The sequence below is a fragment of the Dipodomys ordii genome, unplaced genomic scaffold, assembly GCF_000151885.1.
Source record: "Dipodomys ordii isolate 6190 unplaced genomic scaffold, Dord_2.0 Scaffold187, whole genome shotgun sequence".
Classification (NCBI taxonomy): domain Eukaryota; kingdom Metazoa; phylum Chordata; class Mammalia; order Rodentia; family Heteromyidae; genus Dipodomys; species Dipodomys ordii.
The window spans coordinates 375,042-393,740 of NW_012267403.1; the positions used below are offsets into that span (position 1 = coordinate 375,042).

At 40.9% G+C, this 18,699-nt stretch overlaps 1 protein-coding gene and 1 pseudogene across 4 annotated transcripts in view; both read right to left on the reverse strand.

Annotated features, from left to right (window-relative positions):
• Positions 1-314: 314 nt before the first annotated feature.
• Positions 315-865, reverse strand: LOC105999334 (annotated as a pseudogene).
• Positions 866-11,814: 10,949 nt separating this feature from the next.
• Positions 11,815-18,699, reverse strand: part of Arhgef9 (Cdc42 guanine nucleotide exchange factor (GEF) 9) — a 215,438-nt gene continuing 208,553 nt past the window's right edge. For all 4 annotated transcript variants that reach the window (XM_013034313.1, XM_013034310.1, XM_013034311.1 and 1 more), the window contains 2 exons: positions 16,093-16,161; positions 11,815-12,034 (listed from right to left, as the gene is read on the reverse strand). In XM_013034313.1, coding sequence (XP_012889767.1) covers positions 11,853-12,034; positions 16,093-16,161 — 251 coding nt within the window. In that variant the 3' untranslated portion in view covers positions 11,815-11,852. The remainder of the gene's footprint in view (positions 12,035-16,092; positions 16,162-18,699) is intronic.

The following is an 18,699-nucleotide window of genomic DNA, read 5'->3' on the forward strand; positions in this document are numbered from 1 at the left end:
ACCACTTGAGCCACAGAGCCACTTCCGATTTTCTGAGTGGTTTATTAGAGATAGGAGTCTCACGGACTTTTCTTGCCTGGGCTGGCTTTGAACCATGATCCTCAGATCTCAGTCTTCTGAGTAGCTAGGATTACAGTCGTGAGCCACCAGTACCTGGCTGTTTTAATTTTTTTAGTATGCATTTCTGAGCACAGTTTCCTGATATATTTGTTGTCCATTGTAGTAGACAGCTGTTGATCCACATTTAATTGGTGAAAAAAGCTTCACTTCCTGTTTATTTTTTTTCATTTATCTGTATTTATTTTATGCTAAATTTATTCCTTTGCCATAGGTTTCTGTTTCTTCAGCTTCTTCTGGGATACCTTTTCCTTCTGTGCAACCTCATCTTCTGGTTTAGGAACAATTCGCTCCTTCTCTATAAGGATCACCTCAATGTGGCAGGGGGAGCTCATGGATGGGTTAATACTACCATGGGTTCTGTAAGTTCAGCAGCGCATCTTAGGTGCTTTGTTCACCTGGATGTGTTCAATGACCAGGGAGTCTACATCTAAACCCTTCAGTTCTACATTACTCTCTGCATTCTTAAGCATGTGCAGCAGAAACTCAGCACTCTGGGCCACTAACCCTGTGTCCGGCCCCACTGTTTGGCCTGGATACACCTGCCAACTCCACCATTGTAACGCCGGAATGGCACACATTGCTTCTTTAATGTAACATCTTTCAGATACGTGGTAGCTTTTTGGATATGCATTCCCTTGATGGCCCGGGCTGTTTCTCTGGTGTTCTTAAAGAAAACACAAAGATTTGAACCTTTTGACTTGCATGATTTTGTGGGGTTTTCTGGGTCTAGAGAGTAGCCAACCATTTTTTTCACTGCTTACCTCAGGCCACTTATAGGAAGTGTTTATTATTTTAGGTAATAGACTTTTTTTTTTTGTTGGTCATGAGGCTTGACTGTGGGCCCAGATGCTGTCCCTCAGCTCTTCAGCTCAAGGCTAGAGCTCTACCACTTGAGCCACAGTGCCACTTCCAGTTTTCTGGTGGTTTATTGGAGATAAGTGTTTCATGGCTTTTCTTGCCCAGGCTGGTTTTGAACCGCAATGCTCAGATCTCAGCCTCCTGAGTAGCTAGGATTACAGGCATAAGCCACCAGTGCCTGGCTTAGGTAACAGAGTTTTAACCTATTCTATAGTCTATATGAATGATCTTGTGTACTTCACTCTGATCATTGGCAGTCCAGATGGAGTGTCAAGGTTGGAGTAAAGGCAGAAATGTCTTCCATGTTCTCTTATACTGTAAAGATGGACTTGACCCTATTTCCCCTTGAAGCTGGATAGACTAGGTCAAAATGGTATGGTCAGCTTACAGCAAACACAGGAGATATTCCTTCATATACTTCCCTTAAGATTAAGGGAACAGTCATTTTAGGGGAAATGAAGCCTGGATAAACTAGCTTACAGCAAATAAAGGGCAAATAAAGGAGACATTCCTTCATCTGCTTCCCTTATGATTAAAGGGAATAAAGTCATTTAGGGGAAAATGAAAGAACACTTGTCTGACAGGATGTATGCCTTCTTGAGAAAAGTGCTTCCCCAAACTTAAGTAACCTCCTACTCCAAATGTAGATAGCAGAGCACCTCCTTTTCCCAAGGATAAGGATTTGTTTTATGGCAGGATGCATTTTTACCTGGAAACTGAGAAAGTAACATCAAGTGTGATGAGAAAAGACACAGCATTGAAGCCAGGCCCCCTGCCTTACCATATAAATACCCCAACAGCCAAGGAGCTGTGTGTGTCTCCCTCGATGTCTGCGTCTCTCTCTATCTCCCTGTGAGAACACCCACAGTCTGTTAGTGTGCCCTGCCCTTCTTCTGGTCAGTTTGTCTGCTTTTTGTCTGTCTGTTTGCATGCTTACTTACTCAATAAAGATCTGCCACGTTTCCTTATCATTGTGACTTGTCCAGAAATTCTTATTCTGCCATGGATCCTAAGTGAAGAGTTCCTATCTTTAAAGGGAAACTTCACTAACCCTCGCCTGCATCTGGTGACACCCTGAATGAGTATATAAAGGGATAGAAGCAGATAGGAAGTGACAGGTGTAAATTGAGGAGGGAAGGGAAATGACTGCTACTTTCTCTTTGTCAGAGAGAAGTTTCTAGGTACCCATAGAATAATATTTCTCCACTTTATTAACTTCTACAGCCTATCAGGTAAATGGAATGACCTCTATTTCTTATAATGCCTTGGCGGATACCAGTTATAATGCAGGCTCCTTTAATCCTTCAGAACTGAGAGTAATGGAGAACAAAAAAGACACTCCTCCCTCAGCCATGATAAACTTCTGGGCTCAGTGAGAACATAGGACAGAGTAAAATATCTAAGATGCCCTCAGGCTTTTATCTGTCATTCTATGTTTCCTTCTAGGACACAAGGAGCAGGACAAGATTTTGGCAGCCTTCAACTCATACCCTTTTATTTTACAGAAGATGGAACTATTATCTTGGAAAAGCTCCATTCCTTCTCTGAACTTCTTACATAATGATTTAGTGTAATCACAGTAACAACTGCCCAGCTTGAAGTATAACTGTTGCAATTACTTCACATTTAAATGGGTTTATGACCATTAACATTTCCGAGAGTCAGAAGTTCTTTTGACCTGGGGAAGCCTAAAACCAATCTAATGTGGCTAAATCAAATTGGACTTTCTTCCAGATGGTTGTTGACATACCTGTAGTTAGTTGAGTCATTAAGGATTCAGTTCCTTCCCATCTTTCCCTCCTACTATCATTGGTATGCAAATTTTTTATTTTTCTATTTTTTTTTGGTCCAGTAGTGGGGCCTGAACTCTGGGCCTGGGCGCTGTCCCTCAGCTCTTCAGCTCAAGGCTAGTGCCCTAATACTTGAGCCACGGCGCCACTTCCGGCTTTTTTCTTTTTGCTTATGTGGTGCTGAGGAATCGAACCCAGGGCCTCAGGCATGCAAGGCAAGCGCTCTACCACTGAGCCAACTTCACAGCCCCTATTTTTCTATTTGTTAATTTTATGGGTATAAGATGATTGCTTTGGCTCTAGACATTACATCTGGCATTCAAAGCAGAAAGAAGAAAAAGAGTTATTGGTACTAGCTTTGTTTCTCCTCTTTATTTGAAGGAAAGGATTTCTCATAAATCAGTCCTCTCTAGCAAACCTCTCTTTACATTTACCTGTGATTTATCCCTTATAGCAGGAAAGTCTGGAAAAATGAGTATTTAACTGAGTACATTGTTGACTAAAGCAAACTTGGTATTTAAATTGTAGATACAAATTGAGAAATAGAGTTTGTCAACCAAGTACCATTAAGATCCTCATTTTGCAGATAAAGATATTAAGGCATAGAGTAGTTAAGTAGCTTAATGACTACATTGTCAACAAACAAGTAGAGGGGACTGGGAAGGTGGCTCAGTGGTAGAGCGCTTGCCTTGCATGCCTGAGGCCCTGGGTTCGATTCCTCAGCACCACATAAGCGAAAAAAGCCAGAAATGGCGCTGTGGCTCAAGTGGTAGAGCGCTAGCCTTGATCTGGAGAGCTGAGGGACAGTGCCCAGACCCAGAGTTCAGGCCCCATGACCGGACCCCAAAACAAAACAAAACAAAAAAGAAAAAACAAGTAGAGGTGGGATTTGAACCTAGGCAGTCTGGCTCAACACTAGTACTTCTTCAATGTTATTTGTAACAACCTACAGTAAGAGGAAAAGACATGTATAACGAACACTTCTCAGAATATACAGTGAGCACTCATTCATGTGTTGTAGCTGAATCTTCTCAAGGACACACCCTCTGACATGAGGGGAATCAGGAAACATAGAAGAAGAGGAAAAATAAACAGAATTAAAGACACTCAATTAGGGTATGTTATTTTATTTTATTTTGTGCCAATACTGGGACTTGAAATCAGGGCCTGGGTGCTATCCTTCAGCTTTTTCACTCAAGTCTGCTACTCTATCACTTGAACTACATCTCTGCTTCCAGCTTTTTTTCTGTTTAAGAGTCTCACAGTCTTTCCTGCCTGGGTTGGTTTCAAACTGAGGTCCTCCGATCTTAGCCTTCTCCAGATTACAGGTGTGAACCACCACATAGAGGTATGTTGTTAAACCACTACAGAGGGCAACTGGAGTTTTATCCCCGAGGAGGAAAGGTCTGGAAGAAAATTCCACACTTTCAAATTATCACAATGAAGGGGCAAGATTGCCAAGTTATGCATACCTTTCAGTCATTGGTTAAAAGCTATCATTTCTCAGTTACTATATTCTGGACAAAATGGATTCCAGGATCCTAAGGGAGGATCTATAACAAACATGCAGGCATTGGATTTTGGAAGTCATGTTGGTGTGCACAGATGTATGGTGAACACTTCTGCTACATGATACCTTGTATCGTCGACAATATCATCTTCAATTCCTATGTATTCAACATTTGCTAGCTGCCCATTCTAGTTCCATGGTGCTGCAGGAAAGTGTCATCAGATGCAGCTACTCTGAGATTAAAGAACCTCAGAAGCAGCAAGTCTGAGTGTTAAACCCAGCTCACACATTAACTTTGTGACTCTGACCCTCCTAGCCATCCTGAAGGTTTATCATGAGAAGTCTAGCATATTCCCACTTACCTGTAAATTCTAGTTTATGTATGTATGTATGCATGTACGTATTATGTGTTATGTGTTTTTGTGGAGTTTCCTGGGGCTTGAACTCATCTTAGGGCATGGGTGCTGTCCCTGAACTTTTGCTCAAGGCTAGCATTCTACCACTTGAGCCACAGCGCCACTTCCGGCTTTTTTCTTTTTGCTTATGTGGTGCTGAGGAATTGAACCTAGGGCCTCAGGCATGCAAGGCAAGCGCTCTACCACTGAGCCACCTTCCCAGCCCTCCACTTTTTTTTGAGATAAGAGTCTCATGGACTTTCCTGCCCAGCCTGGCTTTGAACCGAGATACTCAGATCTCAGCTTCCTGTTTCGCTAGGATTATAGGTGTTAGTCACTGAAGCCTAGCTCTTTAAAAATTTTTTTATTATGCTTAAATAATTGTACATGTCAGTTTATGAGTACACTACCTCTTGATCAAGGTCACCTCTTTCATTATTCTTTACTAACTAGTATGATTAATATTAGAAAGGGTCAGGACTGATGGCTCACACACATAATACTAGCTACTAAGAAGGCTGAGATCTAATGACTGCTGTTCAGAGGCAACCCGGGCAGACACATCTGTGCGATTCTTATTTCCAAAACAGCAAACAGCTGGTTAAGCTCTGGTTAAGTGGTAGAGCCTTAGCCTTTAGCTTTTTAGCAAGAGTGTGAGGCCCTGAATTTAAGTCTCAGTATCAGCACAAAACATTAAGAAAATGGTATAAGTTGATCCTGCTGTCTAATCTACACCATAGGGCTATATAAGCCTATATGTATGTCCTGGAAACAGGTATGTTCTACCTTAGTCAATGTTGAAGATAAATAAAAAAACATGAAATGGAATTCAGTGAGCAGGAGGCTGGGCATTTAGAAGTGTTTTGGCTGAGGCAGTATTTGTGTGTGATTTTGAAGCTCCCATTCCCTAGCCCAAGAATACATATCCACAGAGGAATTTTATCACATCATTGGCACCAAGCATGTGAAAGCAGCATCTGATTTACTCTCTTGTATATTTTAGAGCCTGCAAGTGTTAGGTATGTGCATGTTGTTGATCTAACAAAATAGTTGAGGGAAACTACTTACAAAGAAAATGAGTTTTTTAGCCTACGGTGTTAGAGGCTAAAAGGTCAAACAGGTTTCCGACAAAAGCTTTCCCTTAGCTGTGTCATCTCATGGCAGACAGCAGTGGTAGGGGACACATTTGGGAGCTAGTGATTACATCTGGACATCAGAAGCCAGAGAGGCAGTGCAGGCTTACTCCAACTTTTTTTTGGGGGGGGGGACAATACTAGGGCTTTATGACAATACTTGGATTTGTCTGCCTGGGTTGGTTTTGAATGTGGATCCTCAAATCTCAGCCTCCTGAGTAGTTAGTAACCCGTGCCTGGTTACACAACTGTTTTAATATATTCCTGGCCAGGCTGAATGATTATCCTTCAGGTGGCAGGGCTTGAGAGGGATACTGGGGCTTACAAGTCACGTCTTGGGTAAACAAGTCCTAGTTCATCAGCAGATAATTCTTGGTCAGAAAGACATCTCTGGGAGACGAGGACAAGCAAGTCAATATGAATAAGGTAATATGTCATGAACGCTAAGCCATATGGGCCAAACTGTATGGTGGTGTTTTCAGTGACTGAAATATGGAATGAAGTGAACCAAAGACCACATCAGAGACTTGGGCTCTCGTATTTATTCTTGGTAATAGTGGCAAAGGATCTGTGGCTGCAGTTATCTTTTGGAGTCCTAGATTAGAAAACCTAAGATAGGGATATCAAGGAACATAGAGAATGGCATCCATTTCTTGCTTGTATCACCTTATTCCATATCCATACTCTCCTTATCCCAGCAAGATCAAACAGTGCTTAGGTCAGTTTCTGTGAAGGTATTTCTTAGTTGAGGAAAATTCATAAGTCCTGTAGCCCTGGACTTTGGGCCATTATCATGCAGAGTTACTAAACAAATGGCTGTTATAAGCACTAAATAAGATACCATAAGTGGTAACTTCATTACCAATATGAAGAATTATTTTTAGACAATCTGTAAACTTCCTCCATAACACCTGGCAGAAACTTGCCCAGGATGAAAAAGAGCTGGGTTTTCCTGGAGGCTGTGATGAGTCTCTTTCCTCCAGTCTAGCTCTGGCTAAATGGCACACCACAAGGACACCTCCCCACTGCTGGGCCCACCAGAAGACCCTGAGGGAAGTAAAAAGAAGCTTTGATTCTCATACAATGGCCGTGGTATGGTCAAAGGTCCTGTGGCCCTCCTCTGATTGGCGTTACCCTTTCCAAAACCTTCGAGATTGATACAAGTCCACTGTCCATCTATCCGTATTCAAGGTGAGAAACACAACAGACAAAGAAGATAAAGTAGAAATTCAGTAATTAAGAGAGGAAATTGGTACTCACATAAGTGAATAAAACTAAAGGCAAAAGGGGGTATATAATCTAAGAAAATAAGTTTATAAATAATAATGACTGGCTGTGTGTGTGTGTGTGTGTGTGTGTTGGTACTGGGATTTGAATTCAGGCCCTGGGTACCATCCCTTAGCTTTTTTGCTTGAGGCTGATGCTCTACTCTTTAAGCCACAGATCCACTTTCTGCTTTTTGGTGGTTAACTGGAGATAAGAGTCTCCAAGCCAGGTGCTGGTGGTTCATGCCTATAATCCTAGCTACTCAGGAGGCTGCAATCTGAGGATCAGGGTTTGAAGCCAGTACTGGCAGGAAAGTCCATGAGCCTCTTATCTCCAATTTAGCACCAGAAAACCAGAAGTGGAGCTGTGGGGTAGAATGTGAGCTTTGAGCAGAAAAGCTCAGGGACAGCACCCAGGCCCTGAGTCTAAGCTACATGAAAAAAAAAAATAGTCTCCCAGACTTTCCCACATGGGCTGGCTTTGAACCACTATCCTCATCTCTCAGACTCATCTCTCAGCTAAGATTACAGGTGCAAGCCCCTGGCACCCAGATTAAAGTCACCAGGTATTATAATAAAATGTGAATTTAATGCAGTTGGACATATTGTGGCTTTCAAAAATAATTGTTTGGATGACATGTTTGACTTCAGGTACAATAGGGGAAAGCTACCTGCAACCTAGAGTGTAAGATCCCAACCATTTGTTTCCCTGCCTTCTAAACCAGTGGAAGTTATTCAGGGAAGATTGGGACCTGATGATGGCCTTCTTCTCTGCAAGGGGTAATTGCAATTTGTTCCTGGAAGCTAGGGAGGCTGGTAATTGGCAAAACACAGGAAGGACTGCTGTGAGCTGACTCATGCTGATATTGACGGGAGAGATAGATGGCAGACCCCAAGGAAAAGTGGGGAGGATGAGAGAGAGAGAGACAGAGAGAGAGAGAGACAGAGACAGAGAGACAGAGAGACAGAGAGAGACAAAGAGAGAGAGAGAGAGAAGGAAAGGTTAGTGAAGGAGAGGAAGGCTTAATTATCATCTCTGAGTCCTTGTGTGTGAAAGTGTCTTGACAGTTAATACTTTATTTGGAACAATTATCTGGACCCTTTCAATAAATAACTGTTTTACTGGGTTCAGTATTCAGTTAGTTGCTCTGGAGAAAGAACAGAGTGATTACTGGTCCCTGACAAGGCAGCATAAGACCCCACACGGAAGCAGATAAAATCCAAAAGCTTTAGGAAGAAACTTGGAGTGGGGGATTCCTAAGTGCCTTTGATTGGGTTCAAAGGGCAGTTTTGAAGCTCTCAGGAATACCCAGTGCAGGTTTAGATTTGCCACCTGAAAGGATACAAGGTCAGGAATGGACCTTTAAGCTATGTCAAAGTGCCAGATAATATTAAAGATAGTCCTACTGATAAAGACACTTGAAGTATTCATGGTAATAAGTTCAAGGTCTGTTCTTGTGCTCTACTTTTCCAAAAAGGATACGACAGGTCAGGGAAATCCATGGAATGCTTGGAAATGGAACAGCAAGGTCAAGATGGTTGGCGTGAACTGCCTCACATCACTTATATTCCCTTTATTTGCAATTGGTAACACACACACACACACACACACACACACACAAAAGGCCTGAACGTGTCTTTTTACTTCTTTTATTGAACTCCATAAATATTTTCATAAGGCTTTGTGTCATTACAACATCTTTTTTTGTTGTTAAACATTTTTAAACACACAACTTTGACACTTGTTTGACAGGGTCAAACAGTCAGATAATAGAAACAAAAGAATAAACTGGCAAATGCAGAGCAGCAAGGGGTAATCAAAATCACTGTTGCCCATCTATCCACCCCAGCCCACCCCACCCCCAAAGCACTAAAATATCACTATTTGGCTTCATACTAGAATTGTTAGAACGCTCTTGTTGCTGTCCTTAAGCGATCCATTAAAAATACACACAGATAGAGAGGATGAGAGAAGAGAAAAGAATTTTATTTCTGCATTAGAACTTCCCCACAGCAAGACTCATAGAACAAACTAGCAAAGCCTTTTGAAGAGCAAATCCAGGCCTCATCGAGTTGAGGAAAGGGGAGCTCAGGGCCATGCAGAAACCAAGGAGAATTATAGAGTTCTTGGGGGTAGCATTGCTGTGGGGACACAATAGGTTTAGATATTCAGCCCAGGTAATTATTGGGCTCCCATTTGGGCTAATAGCCTCTGGTTTGCTTTGAGCCATAGGTAGAGGGGACATTCCAATTAATTTAAAGTTAATTTCTGGTGTTTTCACAAATTACTGGCATCTGTTAAGGCCAGTGGGTGGAGAAGGGTGGAAGATGAGAGGTGATATCCCTGATCCTGGAGCTCTGAATACAGGCCCCAGAGAGGGGAATGGGATGAGAGGGCCTGGCCAAGAGATGCTAAAGGTCCAGTGACTTGTTAAAGCAATCTCTCTTGGTATGCCCACAATCCTTGGAGAAGCAAGTCAAGGATAAGCCAAGCCCAATGAGGAGGAGAGGGAAGTAGGAAGAGGTACACTAAAGGGAAGCCTGCATAGCAACAGAAATACTGTTTCCCAAGGAGGATACTTTAGCCTGGATGCTGGGCAGCAAGTTCCTTGCCACGAAGACATAAGTAAGTTATGTCTTGTGCTGAGCAGTGGTAGCCAGTCCCGAGCTCTGGTCCTCTGCTCAGCTCAGGCTCAGCTTTGCCTTAATAACTGTACAAATCTGACTTGGCAATAGTAGAATGGAAGCTTTAATAGCTTTGAATTCAATTCCCACAGGGGAAAGCTTTCCCAGTCTCTGCCAAGAGGCATAAAGCAGTACCTAAGCCCCTATGCAGCCACAGCTGCTGCTTGGTAAGCTGAAAAAGTCTTCTCCCATGAGGTCCAGGACAGACTGACAGAATCTCTAGATTCCTAGCTACAGTGGCTTTCCCTATCAGGAGCCCCCTCTCCATTCTATCTTATCATTGCAGTTCATGGTCTGCCTATGCAGAGGGCCATGATGTTGGGAGGAGGAAAAGGTACTCCTGTACCCATAGGGATCTTGCTTCTTTGTGGGAAAAGTTAGTTCTAGCCAAGTGGAAAACCTGCTAAAAATGATCTGATAGCATTTCTACCTCAGACACTTTGCCCAGAGGAAAAGTGGCCCTGGGACCCTCATTTTGCCTCCAATGTCAGACACTGAGAAGGATGTTAGGAACAAGGCCTTTGAGTGCCAAAACTATCATAAATGTGCTAACACCCACAATCCTCAGGGCCACAGGGGCAGTTCAAAAAAGGAAGACAAAGGAAAGAGGATAGAAGGAACCAGGGAAGATTGTCCATGCAACCTGCTAACAATAGGGGAAGCCTCACAAAATTGGGGTGGTAGAAACTGCAGGAACATTATCTTGGATCCAGACTGTCTCTTTCCATGCCAGTCCCTGTTTATTTCTCTGGTAAGATGTTACTATCAGCCTTGGAATGTGTCCAGGTTAATAATTTGAAGGCAGCTGATGATCTTGGTCAGGTAGGTTGTGTCTTAAAACCCACCACAGACTCCTATCAATGCTGCCTTAAAAATCTGCAAATGAGAACAGGGATGACCAGAACACTGAAATAACTGCTATAGAGAGCCCCAATTTATACCTACTTGATACTGGGAGGGAGTGGAGTGGAGCTAAATCCCTCCTCCAGGAGGCAGAGTTTCAAATCACGTTGTTTCCAGTTAAAATCATCTTTTGGGCTAGGGAAGAGATAAGCCTAAAAGGAGAGTCATAACAAGAGGAAGCCTGAAAAAGAGAATAACTGGATCCAACTAGCCCCCAAGATGCAAAACTGCAATGACTCAGCGGTACTGCAACATGAGAATCACCAGTGTCAGAAGAAATAGGCCAAAAGAAGACTAGTCCCTGAACAGAAGTCTTCTGTAGCATCACGTACAATGACACTCCCTGTCTTCTGTTTGGTTTTATACCTTTCCATTACATCTAAAACACAGTGAAAGCAGTAAAAATACCAAGCAGTTATGTTACAGGGCACAACAGAGCATGTCCAGACTGGCACAACTGTGGACAGAGGATGTTGGGAAAAGGCTGTTTGGGACCACTGCAGAGCTACAGGAACATTCGCAGATGGTTGGATGAGGAAGAGGAGATGGGGGGTCCTCCTCTTCTTCATGAAAAGTGAAAGAGGGAGGAAGGAAATCCCAAACCCACCACATCAAATTAAATTAAAAAGAAATCATCATCATCAGTATCATCAGGAATGAAAAAAAACAATATAAATACATCTATGATAATAATGACAAGTCAATGAATCACTCACAGAGGAGCAAAGAGATTATCTTAACAAGGAAAGGAACAAATAGAAATGTCAATTTCTGAAAGAAAGGGGGAGGGAATCAGGGAATTAACTGAAAATCATTTAAGAAGAGATCACATACTTGGAAGTTATTGGTACCTCTTCCTACCAACTACAGGTTTCACTTCCCAAAAACAACAGAAAACGTTTTTGGTCCTTCTCTGTGTATGTATGCATGTGTGTGTGCGCATATGTGCGTGTGTGTGAGCCTGTATGTGTGTCCATGTGTGTGTATGTGTGTGTGAGCATTCATGCCCACACACGCGCACACACACACAAGTGTATACTCAAGGGTCTATGTGTGTGTGTATATATATAGTCATATATACACACACACATATATAATATATAAATTTTCAACAGTGCTTCTCCGAAAAAAGTTCCATCTATAAATATAATTTTATTTACTTTATTTTAAAATTATCTGCCTCCCTGTAGTTATTATTTTTTGAAGGGGGTTAACCTGCTGAAGTTTTGCCAAAATGGTGACTGGCTTCGTTTAGGTTCGTTGAACTCAAAGACTTGCGACTGAGCAATGCCATCTGGGACCAGGTACTGGCCTTGGTTCAATGGGTCCTGCGGTGGTGGGTAGGAAGGAGGAACTGAGCGGGCAGAGTTGACACCTAGAGTAGACAGAAAATCAAAGGAATACAGCATAAGGAACAAAGTATTTCTTTTTTTTGTGTGCAAGTACTAGAGCTTGAACTCAGGGCCTGAGTACTATCCCTTAGCTTTTTCACTCAAGAATAGAGTGCTACCACTTGAGCAACACCTTGATTTCTGACTTTTTGATGGTTAATTGGGGATAAAAGTCCCACAGACTTTCTTGTCTGGGCTGGCTTTGAACCTCAGTCCTCAGATGTCAGTCTCCTAAGTAGCTAGGATTATAGGCATGAGCCACTGGTGGTTGGCTCAAGAGCTAGTTTTGAAAGATGGTAAATATCAGAAATAGGAAGACACTAGACATCAGGAGACAATATGGAGATACTAAGGAGGGAGTTCCACTTTAAAATTTTCTTCATTTTGTGGTTCAAACATTTTAGATGTCCTTTGCTTAACTAACCCTAGATCCTAAAGGGTTTTTGTCTATTCTCTTCTATGAGTCCTGTAGCTTTACATCTAACTCAATGACAAGTCTTATTTAATTTTGGACATGCTGCGAATATAAGTGAGGTTTTCTTTGCCTGTAGAAGCCCAATTGTTTCAGCATCATTTATTGAAAAGCCTCCCCTTTCTCCACTGAACTAATTTTGTGCTTTTGACAAAAATCAGTTATACATATCTGTGTAGGCTTATTCCTTTGTTCTCTTCCACTGATATGTCTATCCCTGTGCCAAAATTACACTGCCCTGGTTATTGCTATATTAACGAATGTTGAAATTGGGTAAATTGATTACTCCCACTTTATTCTCCTTTCTCTAAATTGTTTTAGTTATTCTAGGGTATTAATTTGATTTTCGGCTGGCCCTAAAGCTCCTGGAGATGAGGCTGTGCTCAAAGCTATGGTGAATTCAATGTTGATAAACTCAATTGAATTGAATGGGAATTACCACTGAACTCCAAGATTTTATATTATATATATATATATATATATATATATATATATATATATATATATATATGTTCTTAAAACCAAAGCTGTGAGAAAGGCAATAGTGTAGTGAAAAAGGCCTTTCTTAGCTTAGTTCTTCTCTGCTATTCTAGCCAGTCTTATGCTCCCTGAGAGAAATGCTTGATAATATTCCATTGTGTTACAGATGTTCTTAGAAGGAGACATTAGAATAATTGCCCATTTAATGACATCTGTGCTCTATCATTTTTTTTTTGGGGTCCGGTCATGGGGCCTGAACTCTGGGCCTGGGCACTGTCCCTCAGCTCTTCAGCTCAAGGCTAGTGCTCTACCACTTGAGCCACAGCGCCACTTCTGGCTTTTTTCTTTTTGCTTATGTGGTGCTGAGGAATCAAACCCAGGGCCTCAGGCATGAAAGGCAAGCGCTCTACCACTGAGCCACCTTCCCAGCCCCAGTGTGCTCTATCATTTTTTTTGTCAACACCTTTGAAAATCCTTTATTAGAAGGCTGTTTGAAATGACAACTTCCACATTGCTCTATCATTTTTAAGGAGAGTTAAAGAAGCTATTTCTCATGGGTATGAGAGAGAAATATTCATGTTCTTCCCATGTATATTTTGTAACTATTCAGTTACAAAGTTGGCAATTATTTTCACATGTGAAAGCATGTTGTGTTTTGACAACATATAACCCATCACAACCTTAGACCAGGGAATCTTGAAGACCAGAAAAAGAAAGATGAGAGGAAATTAATAGGAACTCAGGGAAGCTTAAAATTAGAGGGTTTAAAGAGTGCTTTTAAAATAAGAAAGCTGTTCAGGGAACCAAGTTTAGATACTGGGAAACAAAAAGAAGGTCTGGAAGGGGAGCCTGGCAAGGAAGGAAGGCTTGGTATGAGTTAGTAGAACTACCTCCTGATTGGTGGCTTTGTTGTTATTCCTTTGTTTGGAGTGTTCTCCCTGAAAAGATCAACCATTCCCAGATTGTTAGAGGGAAACTGGCAGGGCTAAAAGATTATCATGTTACCATGGAAGCCAGTAGAGAAAATCCGAGTGAGAGAAGGTCAGGAGATGGCATCCTTCAGAGTTGGTAAAGGGAGGCTGCTAGTATATTATCTTATTTGCTATCTGAAGACTATAGGTGGCTGGGGCTCTCTCCCTCTCTCTCTCTCTCTCTCTCTGTGCACGTAAGAGAGACAGAGAGAGAGAGAGAGAGAGAGAGAGAGAGAGAGAGAGAGAGAGAGCATCCCATGGACTTTCCTTACCAGGCTGGCTTTGAACCGTGATCCTTAGTTCTCAGTCTCTTGAGTAGCTAGGATTACAGGCATGTGCTACCAACACCTGTCTGGCTGTAGCTTTATTGCTCACATGTCTATCTTAAAGGGGTATTCCCTTACACATATACTTACAACATATCTCTAGATTATTGCCTCTAGAGCTATCTCTTACATTTTAACCTCCAAAAAGATGATGGTTAGTGGCTTTAATTCCCTTCCTAAGGGGAATCACATTTTCATGATGATGCATGATCTGATGAGGACTTTTAAAGAGCATGAAGTAATTGAAAGAAAGGCAGGTCTAATCAGAAGTGTCCAGCTAGGTATGTCGTTTAATTAGGAATTGGCTATTCACAGGCACTCACCCTCTTCAATCAAAGTGAGATTCATTGGAAATAATTAAGGGTTACTTTATGTGGCTATTAGAATTTCAGGCAACTTGAATCTGATCATTTTGTATGGTGACTCATTCAGAACCAGAGAGCCTACTGAGAAAGCAGAAGGAAGGGCACAGGGAAAGTGAGTTCTCATTAAGATTCCCAACCCCTGGGGATAGTGACGATAGTTGTCAGTAATAGAAACAGCTGTCAGTAATTGGTGAATCAGTAAAGTGAGTGTTTCTTTCCCAGAGACCTCAACAGAAACTTGATATGGAAGGCAGAAAGCAGGGAACTCAGAGTCAAGCTGATTCAATTTTGAATCATTTCACCCAGAAGACCCTCAGTTTCTCTATCTGGAAATAAGGGTAGCCATGTCCATCTTTTCAGGGTTACCATAAAGATGACCTTATGTAAAGATGTTCATATTGAATAGATATTCTAATAAGCAAAAGGGATCGCCTTCTTTGTGCTCAGCTGAATATTTTATTTTTGTTCTGGTCCATGAAAAAGCTTTATTTCACATTTAAATTGATTCTCTATATATTCTCTTTTTTAAGTACTCCAGTTTGTGGTATAGAGGAAGACAGAGACTATGTGAATCTTCTATCTTGGTTCAGTTTGAGGATCTCCATTCTGATTGGGAATTTCTGACTTGGCCCCAGGCCAATGCAAGAAAGCAGAACACATATTTATACTTATTAAGTAAATCCTACACATAATTGCCAATATATTTTTTAAAACTTTCTCATTTTTTGTTCCAGTTCTGGGGCTTGAAATTAGAGCCTGGGCACAGTCCCTGAACTTTTTTTTTTGGTTGGTAAAGGGCTTTAACTCTGGGCCTGGGCGCTGTCCCTGAGCTCTTTAGCTCAAGACAAGCACTCTACCACTTGAGCCACAGCTCCACTTCTGGCTTTTTCCTGGTTATTTGGAGATGAGTACCATGAATCTTCCTGCCCAGGCTGGCTTTAAATTGCTGTCCTCAGATCTCAGCCTTTTGAGGAGCTAGAATAAAAGGTGTGAGCTATCAACACCAGATAAAGTAAAGCAAAGGAGAACAAAACATGTAGGTAATGACTGATCTTTGGATATTACTATATCATTTTCTCCTGAATGTCAAGCCTTTAGGACCATTTGAAACCTATTTTCAGGGCTGGGAAGGTAGCTCAGCAGTAGAGTGCATGAGGCCCTGGGTTTGATTCCTCAGCACCACATAAACAGAAAAAGCCGGAAGTGGCGCTGTGGCTCCAGTGGTAGAGCGCTAGCCTTGAGCTGAAGAGCTGAGGGACAGCACCCAGACCCAGAGTTCAGGCCCCAAGACCGGCAAAACAAAAAAAAAAAGAAGCCTATTTTCAGCAACACATGAGGATTTGGAAACCACCCTAGCACTCCAAGTACATCCCAGTATGGAAAGGGGTTCCTCATATACAGAGTAAGTAGGGGTGAAGGAAAGAATACCTTTTTGTTTGGGGACTTTTCTCACAGTCATGGCAGCCTGCCTCTTCTGGTTTTCAGAAATCTCAAAGCCTAAAAAAAAAAACCCAAGAATTTCTTATGACAAACATATATTTCTTGAATGTATAAATCATTATAACTTTTCTGGAGCAGCAACAGTAAAATTTCATCAAAGTTTTGAAACACAGAAATGTCTTTGGTCCAGTAATTCCTTTCTAGGAAATACACTAAGGAGATTTATTAAAAACTCAGATATTGACTTACATTTTTTCTGGATATAAATCCACTCAGTAGGGTGAATGCTGGATCATAAGGCAGTTCTATTTTTAGTTTTTGAGGAAGCCTTCATATTGCTTTATATAATGGCAGTATGTAAGAGTTCTCTTTCTATTTTTGATCATTCATCAGTTTTCTTTTTGATAACAGTTATTCAAATTGGAGTGAAGGAATAGCTTATGGTGATTTTGATTTGCACTTCCCTGATAATTGATTTTTCTTTTGCATTTATTTATAGGCTTTTTTTTTACTGGGTATCACATTTACTAGGCAGGTACTAAACAACTAATTTTTCCATATAAACAATAGAACAAGATGATAAGGATATATTAAAATATTTACAAAGATCTTGTATGTTAATATGTGATTTTTTAAAAACTTTTTACTACAGTTAAAATGATTTACAGATTTCTTACAGTAAAGATGATTTACTGTTTTAATCATACTAGAAAAAAAACTCCTTGAAAAAAATGACAAACTTGTCAGAAAATAATTTATGGAAGTTTTTGTGTTAGAGTTGGATTTTTTTAAGTCACAGGTTATTAGGGAATTTTAGGGGAGACATGATGCTGGAGGCAGAGGGAATAGAGAAGATCTTCTAATTGATTTAGATAGTGTACAGTAAGACCATTCCTTTACTAGCTCTAACAGTCTAAAGAGACCCTACTGATACTTCCCACTGGGAGAATAATGTAGCGACATCTCTCTATCATTCCACAATATGTCTCAATGTTCATATACTAAAAGCAATTTGACTGTAATGAAAGTCTAAAAGTGACTTCAATGTGTAATCTATCCAAGATCTGAGGAGACTGGATTTATTGGTCTTTCTGGTCATCCATATTTGCCTCCTGGACATGTTAATTTCCAACATGGAAGGATAAAAGAATCTGTTTGCAACAGGATACAAAGGGAGAGTCCATTTTCCTAGAGGCAGTTGTTATGAAATTGACCATACCAGCATTTTAAGGTACAATTCATCCCATAAGGAATGGGGGAAAAATAGAAACTGTATCTTCTTAGGGAATTATAAAAGGTAACTGCTTGATATTTTTATGACAGAAACAATACCAGGAACAAGATTCCAGATAGAACTTATAAGTTAAAAGCTATATCTAAATGGCATCTAAATACCATAATCTGTATTGGTGGGAGTGGTGAGGGTGAGGGGAAAGGGGCAAACAGATGGGGAGAGGAAGGGTGGGCAAATGCAGTCATAATATTCAATGTATATATATATATATATATATATATATATATATATGAAAATGAAACTAGGTAAATGAAGGTATGGGTAGGGTTGGGAGAGATCAGGGAGAGTAATGAAAGGGTGACATTGATCAAGATGCACTGTACTCACAAACTGACATGTTGGATTTAAACTTATTTGTACAATTACTTAAAGACAATAAAATAATTTAAAAAGAAGCATGAAAAACATTTTTCTTAGCTGTGTCTCTAAGCAAAAGGGGAACAATCTGTTTCAAACCATAATGGATGTTTTATTGTGAATCTAAATCATACAAATGGTCATGGTTTTAGACTGTTGCATTTTGCATAATTTACTTTAAAATAGATCCATATGGAACATGATACAGATGTGAAAAATCATTTTAATTTATCGTCTAGGGGCATTTATTTAATATCTGAAATACATCCTCCGGAGTGATTTGTTAACAAATTAAAAACTCTCTAAGCTTTTGTGCTAGAGGCTAAAACTATCAACATTTCAGCCATCTTCATGGAGAAGACTTTATTAGTCTAACATACATCAGTCATATCTTTTGGCAAAATGTTATTCAAGAATCTACACGCTGGTGGTTCACACATGAGGAGGCTGAGATCTGAGAATCATGGTTTGAAGCCAGCCTGGGAAGGAAAGTCTGTAAGACTCTTATCTCCAATTAGTCACAGAAAAAGCTGGAAGTGGCACTGTGGCTCAAGTGGTAGAGTGCTACCCTTGAGCAAAAGGAGTTCAGGGTCAGCACCCAGGCCCAGAGTTAAAGCTCTAGGACCAGCAAAAACAGTTATTCAAAATGTATATCAGCCAGAAATATTTCTACATACACTTTGTCCCTCAAAATAACTTAGTGTAAGATTCTAGTGAGTTCTATGATCTATTCCCTTTAGAAGGATGCTTGAAGCTTGTGATTGAAAACAGGTCCTTTACCTTATTCCTCTTCAAGTCTGTGTTGTCAGACTCTGACTAGAAGGTTAGCTGAGAGCCACGTGCTGGTGTATCACACTTTTAATCCTAGCTACACAGGAGGTTGAGATCTGAGGATCATGTTTCAAAGCCAGCTCAGGCAAGAAAGTCCTTGAGGCTCTTATCTC